This window comes from Gymnogyps californianus, chromosome 1 (assembly GCF_018139145.2).
Source record: "Gymnogyps californianus isolate 813 chromosome 1, ASM1813914v2, whole genome shotgun sequence".
Classification (NCBI taxonomy): domain Eukaryota; kingdom Metazoa; phylum Chordata; class Aves; order Accipitriformes; family Cathartidae; genus Gymnogyps; species Gymnogyps californianus.
Genome location: NC_059471.1, coordinates 129531560 through 129546306, shown reverse-complemented (window position 1 = coordinate 129546306; position 14747 = coordinate 129531560). Strand labels below are relative to the sequence as shown.

Below are 14747 nucleotides of genomic sequence, written 5' to 3'. Positions count from 1 at the left end.
AATTCTCCTCCATGCTGTATCACATGACCTGTCACTCTCCTTCACTCCTAGCTGTATTCAAGTATCACTTGTGAGGTCCCCAGATAGCAGAATCCCAAACATACCTCACCTGAGACAGTATTAAGATCTGACTAATCAGCACCATGGGAAAGCCTCTCTCATCTCTAGCATAACCCCACTAAGTGAGCTGGCTGAAAAAAATGACAGCTACAAAACCAAAGGAACACAGGGAAGAATTCCCATCTTGGGTGTAGGTATCCTAACGCCTGCACAACACAAAAAACAGTTAACAGTGCAGGCTGCTTAGTATACAAAACACTCTAGCAAAAAACGTGGGATAAGGTTGTCACACTTCACTCAGCTATAGCAAGGATATTGGGTCTCAGACTCTTAGCATTACAATATGTCATAAACTGTGATATATGTAGTACTGTATTAGCCTCTGCTCTCCAGTAACTCCTCAGGGCAAACTTACTGCCCAAACACTGAGATTTATTAATTGGGCCTACACAGACTGCTTACATATAACTTCAAAGTCACAAGTTCTCCCTGACCTTCTGACTTGGGCTTTCAAGTAACATAGTTGTGAGACCCATAACAGCAGGCACTGTTCAACTGAAGAACTTCTGCTTAGCAATAATGCTCCAACTAGATACAGAAAATGCTGACCACATAGGCTACAAAACACTGTGCAGCATCTCTCTCCAGTGAATGCTACATATAGCACAAGTATCTCAATATTATAAAACACTACACTCTATGGGTAAGAAAAAAGTGATCCTACAGGTTTCTGTACCAGAAGGCCAGTTCTTACAAAACAAACCTCTCTAAAAGAAACTTAATGCATCTAACAGATTTGGATGTCAGAACACAAAGGGGGAGAGGAAGTAATTGTAAGAAGCCTGATACTACATTGCTGAGCTCCTCCTGGAGGAATTCTCTCCTATAAAGCTTCTGAATTAACTGGCCAGGGAAAGTAACAATAGAGAGTTCCTATGGTTGACACAAGAAAAGATGCTGCCCTTTAAAAGTCCAAAGGTGCAAACACAGCACAGATTTAAGGTTAAAAAAAGGGCAGCAACTTTTATGGAAAACACCTGCTGATGTTTTCTTCAGTCTTGTTTTTGCAATTTTACATATGTATACTTATGATATAAAAGTGCATGAGTGGAGACATAAGTTATAATTATAAGTTGAGGACTGTCACAAAATCCTGATCAGGTCCTGCAAAGAGTGATCTCCTCCACCTGAACCATTACAGCATCCTACTGTTCTAATGAAAATTATGTTGAGGTGTCCCGTGGCATGACCAGGGGGACATGCCTGGACATTATCTGCCAGTAGCAGATAATGACAGTAAAACTATCAGGAGGGAGGGAAGGCTCACAGTCCCTGTCTGCCTTTCAGGTGACTTACTCCACCTACTGTCCAAAGAGGGACAGAGGCAGCAAACACCTAAAAAAAAAATGTTGGGTCTTGGTAGCGTGTTAATACCACCAGGCTTACCACTGTTTGCTTCTAAGTAAGCAGGTTTTATTTGTTTAGAAGCCATCAGCAACAAAAAGTCATGTTGCCAGCTGTCCATAATTCAAAATGTGAATGCAAAACGAAAAAATTCTTTGAACAAATAGATTCAACCTTTGCAATTATTTCCAAGTACCCTATTTGGAGCAATTTTCTTGCATACAAAAGGACCAAATAAGGCAGAAAGACTATCCAGCTGGGTTTAAAACTGCCCTGCCACATCTACAACAACTATTCAACAGTCTGGAAAAAACAAAGGTGAACACTGCAGGCTGGAATTCTTCTAGTGAAGCTCATAACAGGCAAAAATCACAACAATACCGACACATTGTCCATAGGGACTGAAGTTCACAACTTTGCTCACAGTCCATGCCTGGATCAAGTTGAGGCCAAGTGGAAGTACTGCATGCATGCATCTACAGTCTCTGGGCTGCCCTCTGCACCAACCAGGCTAGTTGCACTTTGCCCAGTGTTACAGTTCCCAGTGAACAACGTTCAAGCAGCTAGCTGCAAACTTCAGACGCTGTTTACCTTCACATCCTTTCAGAGTAAAGGAGCTTCCCAGTTTAACCAGAAAATATTCAGCAGCCAGCTTTTCAAATTTTTTTAATCCAGTTTTTTTAGTCTGACATCCACAAAAATGGCTAGCGAGCCTGACAATATACTTGCTGCCATTGTGTGGCACTTCGCTAGGAACTCCAAGTATAAAGACTAACAAGCATTTTATGGAAATCAATCTCAGTAAATAGAAAGCCACAGGTTAGAGGATGAAGATGACAATGTAATCAAGAAAACTGAATCCTTGTAAGGCCTCATCTTTGTAGTTGGAACATTTCATATGTTCATGTTTCATATTTCAAGATTCCATATCCCTCTAATGAAGCACTGACAGAAAGTTCAGCATAAACAGGAGAGTGAAGTTGTCTTCCTCAACAAGGTCAAGTAACCAAGTGCTTGAGCAAGCATCTGGTTAAGAAACAACATCAAGTAAACAAATGCTGTCTCAAAGAGGTTTGCCTTTTAAAAATGAGAACTTTATCTACACACAAGAATTTTAAACAAATACTAGCAGCTTCTTGGCAATAATCGCCAAAACTTAACAGCAACCCGTAGTTCCTCTTACCACTTCAGAGTTAAGTTTCTTCCAGAAATAAAGACACAGATAGGTCCACAAAAATGAGCTATATATTCTAACACACATGTCACACACAGTATGTGATAAATACCTCACCTATGTCCCACCCATGAAATTATATCCTTCACAGAAATTATTTCACTGCACAGAGAAGATGCTGAGCTTCAATATTTATGGCAAAGTGAGGACAAGGTAAAAGTAGGCAAAGCTATAAATAGCAGTGCTGAGATGTGGGGAACGTGTGGCAAATGTATGCATAAGCCCACAAAAATGCTTGGTGGATAAAAAAGGAAAAAAATCAGTAATGTTCTTTATGTCTGCAGGCTTTATGGTTGCTCTTTTCTGTAGTCCTTCCTCCCAGCCTTCCATTATCACTAAGTTAATGCACAGCTCATGACTAACCAGCTGCACCCTGTAACTCTATACAGGTGTCTATGTGCAGAGAGAGAAACCTTATGTTCATAGTTGCCTCTCTCCAATATGCAGAAGCCATTTTAACATACAATTTCAGGAATTTGTTCCCATTGGAGTAGCACACAGCACATTCTGTGACCACTTTCACTCTACAGAAAAAAAACCAGTGGGTGTTTTCAAGTTTATCAATTTATACGGAACCAAAATCAACCACCTTTAAAATAAAATACAAACGTGTATTGATGATCTGTCCAAATCTGTCTAAGCCCAAGTAATTTCCTAGGCTTCAGAAATACATGATCCCACCTTTGCTGTCTCGCCTGGCTTCAAATGCAGTTCGTGCACTGTCATTCTGAACCACAAGAATTTGAACAGCTGTCTCATATGGAGAGCATCAGTAGTACAATTAGTCAGAACAGTACTCAAACCCCTCTCCTAGTCAGGAAAAACACAGGCACTTGCCCAATTACATTCCCTGACAGGTGAGGTCCTCAGTACTCGTCTTACAGCTGGACTGACTGGACAAGTACAAAAAGGCATAAAATAGGCCAGTGTTTCTTCTGTTCATTACTTGATCATATGAGTCTCTTCATCAGCATCATAAAACTCCTCATCTTCACTTCCACTCCCTGCAGAACTGTCTTTGTCTCCAGACTAGAAACAAAAATGAAGTCATTGGTTAGCGCAGAAGCCACTAAATCTCAAAATATGTAAGCATGAACCAGTACACCTCTGTTGGAATGCTGGTAGAGAAAAAGTAAGAAAAGACAGGTCAAATCACTATTAAAACTTTGTAAGAAACATTATGTGAATTAAGATTTCTTTGTCCTTGGTTCTTCAAAATCTCTTTAAAAGAGATGGGCTTCTAGTGGACAGACTTTCTCTGCTCCATCAGTACACTAGAGAATACATGCAGGAGAGAGACTGGCTAGAATGGTTCTGAAGTGATAATCTACTCAGCTTTCTTAAGTCTAGGGTCCCTACCCTGTGGTGAGCTACTGGAAATAGAGGCTCAGAACACACAGATTACTGATTAGGTAAAAGCTTCTCCATCCTGAATTATTACTTATCCATGTGTAGCATGGGCATTTTCTAATGCAAGTTTAATTAAAATGATCCCCCTGCAATACTAACTAAAGGTGTTACTGAAAAGGAAAAAACATTACCACTTCATATGTTCTGAAAGTAAACTCCCTATTGTAGGCATACCTACTCCAGCCAGAGTCCTTTTAACAACATAATTTATATCATATACCCAAACTAAAGTCAGCTATTACAGCTAATTGATTTTTATTTGGCCAGTGTAGCATTTTTCCACAGAACAGATACAAATTATTCCAGTTAAAAAGACTCTCTTGCTAGTATAAACTCCATCTAGTTTGAGTATTTAGGATTTTTTTTCCCAGTATGCTTGCATCCACCCTAAGACTTCCGCCTGCCTAGTCATATGTGAAGAAGGGTGAGAGAGAGGGTGAAAAAGAGAAATGGAAATTATGTTCCTGACTGACAGTACCATGCAAGCAAAATCTGTAGCTTTAGATCTGTCTTCAGAGGAGTTTTGCTACAGCAATGTGCGTTAACTGCAAAGGAATTTCAAACAGTTTGAGCACTAAGACCTGTCAGAAGATATAAAGGGAACCATGTTATGCTTTTTTCTAGATTTCTAAAATTATTTGAGGAATGTCAGGCTATCACTGGATGCTGTCCAACTTGAATATCACATTCATGTATGTTAACAGGGACAAAACCTCCATTCTGGGCAACCAGAATGCATGTTATCTTGAAAGTGGTACAAAAGGACAATGAATTCCACAGGGGGAATTCAGGGTATGCCAAATAAATTCTACATCTTTCTTACAGCAGCTTCGTAAGACCTCTCCATGGCCTTGTCAAATAGGGTTAATGTTTAACATCTTTCCATTTTATCAGTGCTTTGTGAGCTTTAAAATAAAACCCTAATGTGTCACAGACATTCCAGATATAACTTCACTGAAGTACAGGATTACTTCAGGCCTGAACCAATGACTTGTTTTTCATTTGGATTCAATAATTTTAATCCATCTGTGGAAAAGTGTTCCTGAAGAATGTTCTCAATTTTTTCTTTTTTTTTCTTTTGTGGATCCTGTTCAGATTGGGATTTTTAAGAAGCCTGCAGAAGTGCAAGCAGGGAAGATTTAAACCCGAGAAGACTGCCTGACATAAGTGAACCAAGTTGTGCAAATACTGATAGACAGACAATACTTGTCACTCCAAATAGCAGTATTGACCTCACTTGGTTAGAAAGGAAAATAAAAATGTGACTTTCCCCCTTCTAAGTTGTAACACCTGCACTGTTTGCTAGAACTGTTTTTTATTAGTAAGCCATCTGCACAGTTAAGATGTAATAATGATGTAATTACCAAAATAACAGCTGGTGTAAACTTGATGTAAATGTGTACAATGGATTTGTGTAGCCAGCAAGAATGTGGTGCCATAACACATTATCCAGTATGGTTAAAAATGTTTATAAAATGTGCATGTAAAGTAGCTAAAGTATAAAATTAATTGTTACAGGGCTGCCTCTTTCAAGCTTTCTTCAAGGGTGCTTTTGTCACTAAACTGTGCTGTCCTGTCAAGAATTATTACAGCTAAAATTGGTAAACAAGGCAACATGTTGAAGCCTTTGAAAGGAAGCAACTATTCTCATTCTAGAAATAAACATTACTCTGCCTCCTCATTTCTGTGAAAATAAGTTTATGAATACCTGTGAATCTCAGACTGCTTGAACAAAAATTAATCAAATGAAAGTAAACGGTATTATAAGGATCCTGTCTCATCTCAGCCTAATGGGACAACTAACATTTTTTGTTATGAGTTGCCCTTCAAGTCTTCTGACCACTTATTCAATTATTATTAGTCCATCGATACTTAAAATTTTCGGACCAGGATTTAAACATTAAAACCTTACCCAAATTCAAACACCCACTTCCAGCTCTCTAGCTATTTCTCTCTAACCCGACTCCATTCACAGAGGAGCAGCCACGTAAAAAAACCTCCAGACAACTGGAGGATATACACACCTCAAGAGGTGTCCAGGAGTTTGACAGAATGAAGTATATAGTGATATGAAAAAGCTACAGTCAAGGAAACCTTACTGAAAAACACCCTGCTGCCACATTTATTTATGCTTATGCCTGGGAGTTTTGTAGTTCCAATGTTTTCAACAAATCTTGTTTCCCAGAATCAACAATGGGAGAGATCTCAGAGGTTAGTCTAGCTTTAACCTATTTAAAGACTCGCTAGGATAGGCTTAACTAACAATTGACATTGCAGAACAGCCAGTGCAGGTCAGGGCAGAAGTACAGGGTGCTGCCTTTGAGAACAGCCCTTCACAAACAGGCTTCTGTTTTCTTTAACATCTAAGGCTTCTCAAACTTCAATGGCCAGCTTTGCATGAAGCATGCTGCAGCAATCTGTCTTAGAGATTAGAGAGGCACAGATACCACCAAGTCCTTTACCCCAAAGGAAAAGATTGTAAGCTTTTGGCCTTGAAGGGATGAATTAACCCAGCTATGTTTCAGTCTGCATTTCCAGACAACATTTCAGACGTGATGGTAAGGTTACTAAACTATCTTCTGTATCTCCTTCGGGCCTATCCTCCACAGGCCAAGAATCACTATCCTAATCTATTTAGAGTGGCATATTCAAGCTGACAGCTGAAATAAACACAACAGAAAAGTACTAGGAAAAAACCCAAATATACCTGTGAGCCATCTAGGGCTTGCAATGACATGGCTTCATCACCCAGCCTCCAGTACGAGCATACCTGCAGGTCCGAAATAGTTTCTAGCAAAGGGCTGTTTAAGGTCTCTGGCAACAATAAACTTAAGAGCCCAGACAAAAGACCAGTCGCTCCAAACACAATGTAAGGCAGAGACCACTGTACAGATTTCTGGAAAAAAGAACAGAGAGACTTAGGTTGAGATAGGTTTCCTCTAGTTCATACTGCATATTAAAGCACTTAACCATTATAACCATTCCATCTGGCAAGCGTTTGTGTTCATATTTAGCATAAAAGTTACCAATCCTACTGTTTTTTTTTTTAACCAATATTGTCAATTTTATCTTATCAATACTATTAGATCCACAGAGATTTTGGGATGGACTTTAAATGAAATGCCTGCTGAATTTATACTCAGTTCTTGTCCATAACTATGTACTTTTTAACAAATGCAACACCACTTTGTAGTAGGGAAGAGATCACAGAATCACAGACATGCTGGTTGGAAGAGATCTCGAGGTCATCTAGGCCAACCACCTACTCTAAGCACAACTACAGCCAACACTAGACCAGGTCAATCATAGCTTTGTGTAACCAAGTATTGAAAAAACTCCAAAGACGGCAATTCCCTCTGAGCAGACTGTTCCAGGGCTACATTAAGCCTCTCAAAGAATATTTTCCAAATTTCCTAACCCCCAAGCCAAAACTTGTGGCCATTGACCCCCACTGAACTGTTTCACACTGCTGGGAAGATCAAAGGTGCAATATTCCCTCAAGCTTTCATCTGAAGCCATGTGCTCCAGGCCCCTGACCATCTTGGTTACCTTCCACTGGACCCTCCCCAGATTTTTCAACATCCCTCTAGAACTGGGAGGGAACTTAATGTGTTGGCCACATACTGAATTGGGCCTGATGTAGCTCAGTGTGAAGTTTGCCTGTTTGTGATGAGAGGACACTGCTAGCTCCCATTTAACTTGTCACCCATTGTTGTATCCAGGTCTCTTCTAGCAAGGCTGCTACTCAGCTAGTTGGTTGCCAGCCTGTACTGACCATGTAATTAGTCCACACCAGAAACAGAACTTTATTCTTCTTGTTGGCCTTCGTGGGATTTCTGTTGGCCCAAAAGGTCCCACTGGACTCAAGATCTACCATTTGGTGTGTCAATCACTCCTTATTTTGCATCCTCTAAAAATAAGAGGAGGATATATTCTGTCTTGTCTTCCACTTGTCACCAGCCACCAAATACTGAGCCTGTCACTATCCCTTTGAGCCTGGTGGTCCATGCAACGTTCAAATCTAATATTCCTTTCATCCAGGACACACTTCCTCAGCTTCCAAACAAGAATGCTGTGGGACAGTGTCAAAGGCCTTACAAAAGCCTTTCCTCATCCATATTACCTTCTGTGGTGAAATGGCTGACTGTCAAATCAAAGTAGCTGAGAACGAATGAGTTGTCCTTCATAAAACCCTGTTCACTGATCCTGATTACCTTCTTGGCCTTCACACGCTCAGAAACAGACTCTGAGAGGTCATGTCCCATGATCTTCCCAGAGACTGAGTTTGAGCTGCTCAGCCTGTAACTCCCTGGGATCCACTTTCTCATCTTAAAGATGCACATAGCATTAGCTTTTTTCCCACAGTTATCAGTAACCTTTCTCTACAAAAATGGTTCATCACAGCTGATGGACACTTGCCTCTATCACAGCCAGCTCTTTCACTACCTCTTAGGGAATCCTATCCCATGGAATGGAAAGCTTTCAGCTTTAAAGTGTTCTTGAACCTATTGGTCTTCCACTGTTTGCTGGCCCTCTGCTTCCTCAACTGTGCTGATAGGCAAAGCCTGACCTCAAGACGCTGTGCATATGAAGACTAAAGCAAAAGTGTTAAGTATTTCAGCTTATTCCATCTCATCCACCAATAGAATGTCCATCCCATTCAACAACGGGCTAAATATTTTCTCTAAATTTCCTTTAGCTGATGGAATCCCTATTTATGCTCCTTGCTAGTTCTAGCTTCCTAGTTTTAGCTTCAACTGAGCTTTGGCCTTCCTGTCATCACCCCTGACAGCCTAAGCAACGTTTATACTCTTCCTTTGATGCCCGCCCCTGTTTTCACATGGCTTGTTACATGCAAAACTACGCTGGGGAAAGGTGTGTGTAAAAATATGAGTCATCTACAATATAGCTCCAAAATGTGTACATTCAGACAACCAGTAAAGCAGGCTCATTTAAAAAAGGCAAGAGTTCAGCTGTTTCAAAAACTCACTTTGTATAGTAAAGAGCAATTCTAAATTGAGAAAATAACAGGCTGTGATCAAATACAAGACCAACATTTCATCTCTTATCTCAGCAATTAACTTTTCCCATTCCCACCCTTTTTAAGATCCCCAGACAAAAGATACTGAAAATGCATTAAAATAGTTGAAGAAATTCCAAAACACAAAAATACTTAATTCTTTCCTCAAATCAATGTTCATTTGTTATTTAAAACAACTATTTTCACTTTGATGGGACTCCTTCAAACATGAAGATCCAAGATCTGTGTCTCCTGCAGTGCCAAATCTCTGCTAGATATAACATAATGGATGCCCCAACTGCTACATAAAAGCTGCCTATTAAATCTACCTGGGAGACCTGCACCAGTCTTGGCTTTGCCTGTTGTACCCTGGAGGTGCTCACACTCTCACCTACCCAATGTTTCATTCTGCAGATTACAAGGCTCACTGTGCTCATCTGCCTTTTGCTAGTCCTCTGCCTGACATAACAAGACGGCAAATGGCAGAGAGGAAAGTTATTCCAGATGAAATCTGTTACATTAAAGGAATTGTCACTTGACCTCAACAAGCAGTTTGTGTGAAAAACTGGCACACCTTTACCTGCATACATGTAAGCCTATGAACACAGAGGAAAATAATGGTATCACCCCCATGTTTCGTTCTTCAGAATTTTATTTTGCCTTAACAGACTGCTGTGAAGTTTGTGCTCAAAAGCCTTGCCGGTATATATCAGGTCTCCACATCATCATCTTCATTCATTGAAAGATAAACCACTTTGCTGATAATTATAATCCATGGATATTCAATGAAGTGCACTGATGGTAAAGCTAATTTATTCTCAGAAATATATTATATTGAGCCCATATGCTTTATCTTGATGCAGTAGATCTTTTAACTATGTGGGTTTTTTGCTATTGCTCACTTAGGGTTTAAAATTGGGTATCACCATCTTGGTATTCTGAAATTACTATATTGCTAAAGTCCACTAGCTAAGTCTCAAAATTCTTACAGGGCTAAAACACCTTCTGAACTAAATAATGTTGAGTTTTTGTCTAATCACACAGATTATATCGCAATGCCTTTGGCCTACCATGATACTGTTAAGACATGCAATTTACATATCTTAGTTTATATACATAATTTATCCAAAATATTCCCACCTCTGTAAGCCTCTGATAGAGCCACAAAACAAAAATATATATAACAGTGAGAAGTTCAGACAAACCAACGAAGGGACGAAAGGAGCAATGATTCCACCAACACGGGAAAACATGGAGCAGGCACCCATTCCAACATTCCTAAGAAAACAGAAATCATTAATCAGTGACATTTGCATAGGAGAAATTATGACTTTTGAAAAGGGCCATTGAACAAGGGAAAAAACACAACTCAGTCATGACCCTAACCACATTAACTGGCAAAGAAAAGTCAAATGTAACTGAAAGCATCCCAAGACAGGAATTAAAACATATGCTTTGTGCTTAGAGAAGCAAAAATCCCCTGCATGTTCAAATTTCTAACATACATATACATAGAGGCAAAAAAATGCCATTTCAGTTAATGCATCTTGTCTGTCTGAAACTTTGGCTAAATTCCTTTATCCAAATTCTACTTATCAGCAGATTTGCCCACCTGTGAAAAACACCACAGTATAGTTTCACTGGTGGCTGATGATCAGCAATAATACCTGGTTAAAATATCTATTAAAAATTGCACCCATATGATAGATGCTTTTGTCTGCTCTGTCAGCACAAGTATGGAGTATTTCTGCCTCTAGTGAGTGAAACCTTACTGTTGCTTACATCAGCCTATGAAGCACCAAGTTACTTTTACAAAGCTTATTGACCAGCCGACTTCAGTGTTGCTGGTTAAGCAAGTATGAATGTTTAATAGAGTGGTCTGGTTTATAAAGCACTGAAAAAGTTACAGATATCACTCATTAAAGAAATACCAGCAATACTATTGTAATCCTCATTAGCGGAGAGAGGGCTGTGAGCATATCAAGCAGCCAAAGGACTATTTTACTGTTATATAAAGAATATGGTTAGTCTGAAGAGAACACTGCAAGTTTGAGGGAAGAAGCAGCAAGAAGAGGATAAAGGAAGAAATTTAGCATATAAAACTACAGTTAATCATTATATGTAACTGAAAATCTCAAATGAAGAGGTATAGTTAATAGAAAAGAGGGAAGTAAAAGGTGATCAAGTAAGAGAACCAAAAAAATGAAGACCTTAAAATTAACTTGTGTTACCTGATCACTGTAGGATAAAGTTCTGATGTGTAGATGTAGACAATGTTAAATGCAGCACTGATTGTCAGTTTCCCCAGCAAAGACAGAGAGCGACTATTCACCACTGCAAACACTCCAGTATCTGACAGAGAAAATGTGACCCTTGTAAGGCTTTTGAGCACTCAAATATATCTCCATAATAATTTCAATCACACAACAGGATAGAGTGAAAAGGAATCTACTGAAGAATCTGCCATGACAGCCAAGCATTTTTCTATTAAAGGATGGTATTTGTCAGAGGTGATCTGTACCTTCAGGAGAACTCTCAAAACTCAAGAGAATCCAAGGAGCTTTCTTTTAAGTAGCAATGGCAGAAATCATCCAGCATAATTTTTATTCTGTGTCTACAGATTACCTTTATCTGTGCAATCAGATTTGTACAAAGATGAAAACTCTCCGTGTAACACACTGAAAAAACAGATTTTAAATTCATGGCAGACTTGCTACTAGCCCAAAATTGTTTCCATTCTATTAAATATAATCCAATAGAAAAAGACTGGGTTAAATGACTGAACAGTCCCAGACACTACAGAATGGAACTATTTCTTAATACCAGAAAAAAAAAGAGAACTGAGTTTTCCTTTCCTTGTCCTCAGTGTTACAATAAGTGACATCGTTAAAGCATTGAAATCCTGCTTTAGAAGGATTTAGAAGTGCAAGATAAAAATCCTATAAACATAGTAAGAGCTGAAACTAAAACTAAATATTTTCTGAGTTTACCACTAATAAAATACTAAACTAGTTCTGTCAGTTGAAGAAAAGAATAATGGATACATTTTTCAAATGTGAGCAAGTTTTTTTTAGTAACAGGAGCCCTATTCAGTGTCAATTCCACAGTATGATAACATGCTTCTAACATTACTTTGGAAGAAAAACGAGAGACAGGAAGATGCTGTAAAGAACCATAGCAAATATCCCATCCAGTTCAGTTTTGTTCGAACAGCCAGTGCTTATTCACTTATACCAGGCACATCAGAACACATGTTAAATGCCTACCAAGGAAGGCTACAGCATAAACCATTACTGCTTTGAACAAACCATGCTCAGTAGAGACAGGTGCTTGCTTCTGGCCAGTTAGCCATTTCACTTCCTAAGGCACTTTGCTCCTGGCTGGCTTTGGTAGTTCAGCACACAGCTGATTTCCTTGCAGTTCTATCCTTTGAAAATATCTTTCTTTTCACATGTTATACTTGGACTGATATGCAAAAACTACTTGATGACTGGTACCAGCCTACCCAGAATATCTCTGAGTGTTTGGGCTCTAGCATCTGGAATACTTCTGGAAACTTGAGTTGCACCCCTTTAAAAAAGTTTTACCTATTAGATTCACTGCCATCTAGAGCAACTTATGCACTTTCTCATCATAAATGTTTAATCTTTTTGACAGGTGTAATCCTTATGACAGGTGTTACACATCCACAAATCTTACAAGCTGAGATGAATTTATGTACCCAGTTTTAAAAGGAAAATTGCTCACACTGCAATTTTGTTTCTATCATTTTGAAAAACATCTGAAAATGAAGAAATGAACGTTGTGTCTTTACAAAAAAGACATTTCATCTCATTTCTTAAAGACCCCTTGCTTCAGAAGATTTTCAGAATGTCTTCTGAACTATAAGTTATGTGGCCACATTACCAATACTACAATCACACCAGTCTTGTACATTACAGAACAGTGAGGAAAAGATGGAAACTTGCCCCAAGGTTCAATTCTCAGGATCTTTTGACATTGGTCTTTCACTTTGAGAGATACATACAAATTGCATGGGTACTACTTACACTGACATATCATTCAGCTAATGGAGACACCCCAAGAAACATCATTCATTGGGATTAAGTCAGAAACACTGGAAAGGAATGATTGATGTGATCAGAAGTAAAGGGCAGAATCCAAAGACAAAAGTTCAAATCCAAACCTTTTTAACAAGCTTTCCTTAAGGTCTTAGGAAGGTTGCTGTTTATCCTTTTTGTGAGTTAGCTTCTCTGGCTTCAAAAATTGAGACTCGTATGTGGTATGAGCCTAATCTATTGGGAAGCATCAAATTCTTAGGCTGTAGGATGCTGTGTTTACCAATTTTTACCACATACTCCAGAAACAAAAGGAAATATTTACCTTTCTTTTTAGGAAGAAACATGACAATAAGACAAGCCAATCCTCCCAGGAACAGAAATGCACTCAATGTTCGCTTCCGACCAAACCTGATGTGCAAGGATAACAAAGCTTTATTCTGCATTAGATCTGTAGTTTGCAGAGCAATGAGTCCTCTAAATTCACGTTGTCTCTTTATTTGCAGTTGGAAATTCTGAGTGTCAGCTCCCACAAACTTTTCCTCTCACACTGTTTTTAAACAAGCTTCTACCGCACTCTTAACAAAATGAGCACCAAGAAGTCTTTATGCAGTGGCTGACAGTTTCTAGGATTTTGATTTGCTTCCCACTGTGTGTGCACGTTTGTAAAGCTCCTCAGGAGACATGTAGAGAAGAGATTGGGAGGCGAATTCTACAAAAAGTGAAAGACATTGTCCAGAGTATCATGGCTCAAGAAAAGGCTAAATATCTGAATCAACAGCGCTGCTCACATGCTAGTGCACACAGCAACTATTACACGAAACCACACGACAGCTTCAGCTGAGTTTAGTTGCAACAGCTTTGACACAACAGTGAGAATAGGGGTTACGAGACAGAGGTGGGAAGAACGCCATCTTGTGTTAGCATCGAGTCAGCACAGCTAGGTTCGACTGATGTACATCAGCCTCATCTCTGAGCCAAATTCAGATGGCTCATTAATAATGAGCTACTGAGAACAAATTAAACTTATTTGAAATAAAGATATATCAATGGCACTTTCAAATTGAAGCAGGAAGCCCCACACAACATATAAGCTAGGAGATGCAATATACAGGAAACCTATCTTTGAGAAAAATTGTAACAAAACCCTGAATGGGTTAACAAATTTCATACTTACCATTTTTGGTTAATCAAGTAAATACAGATTGGGTATGCTGGGATTTCTATCAACCCTGAAAGGGCTAAATTGGCATAAATACTTCCACCTAAGTCACCCACATTAAGGGTAAGACCATAGTAAACCAAGCTGCACACAAACCTGCAAAAGACAGAAAAAGTAAAATCAGAGCTGCCGCTTTGCCTGCCAAATCAAAGCACTGGTCTGGCACAATACACTATAAGCTACATTTAGTGTTTCAGAAGACAGGTCTAAAATGTTTCTCTACAAGTGTATGATGCTTTCTAGGTAAAGAAACCATTTTGTCTCTGCACAGACCCAATTCCTGACTTACTACTCAGTTAAATTTAAGACTACACTTAAGAAGAATGTGCATAAACCAGA

General features: G+C 39.1%; 1 protein-coding gene across 1 annotated transcript in view; it reads right to left on the bottom strand.

The window, feature by feature from the left end:
- Nucleotides 1–2545: 2545 nt before the first annotated feature.
- SLC22A15 (solute carrier family 22 member 15) overlaps nucleotides 2546–14747 on the bottom strand; it is a 35574-nt gene continuing 23372 nt past the window's right edge. The window contains exons 7-12 of the mRNA XM_050904720.1: nucleotides 14364–14504; nucleotides 13512–13597; nucleotides 11360–11480; nucleotides 10334–10406; nucleotides 6816–7004; nucleotides 2546–3727 (exon numbers count right to left, since the gene is read on the bottom strand). Of these exons, the coding sequence (XP_050760677.1) occupies nucleotides 3641–3727; nucleotides 6816–7004; nucleotides 10334–10406; nucleotides 11360–11480; nucleotides 13512–13597; nucleotides 14364–14504 (697 nt within the window). The 3' untranslated portion in view covers nucleotides 2546–3640. The remainder of the gene's footprint in view (nucleotides 3728–6815; nucleotides 7005–10333; nucleotides 10407–11359; nucleotides 11481–13511; nucleotides 13598–14363; nucleotides 14505–14747) is intronic.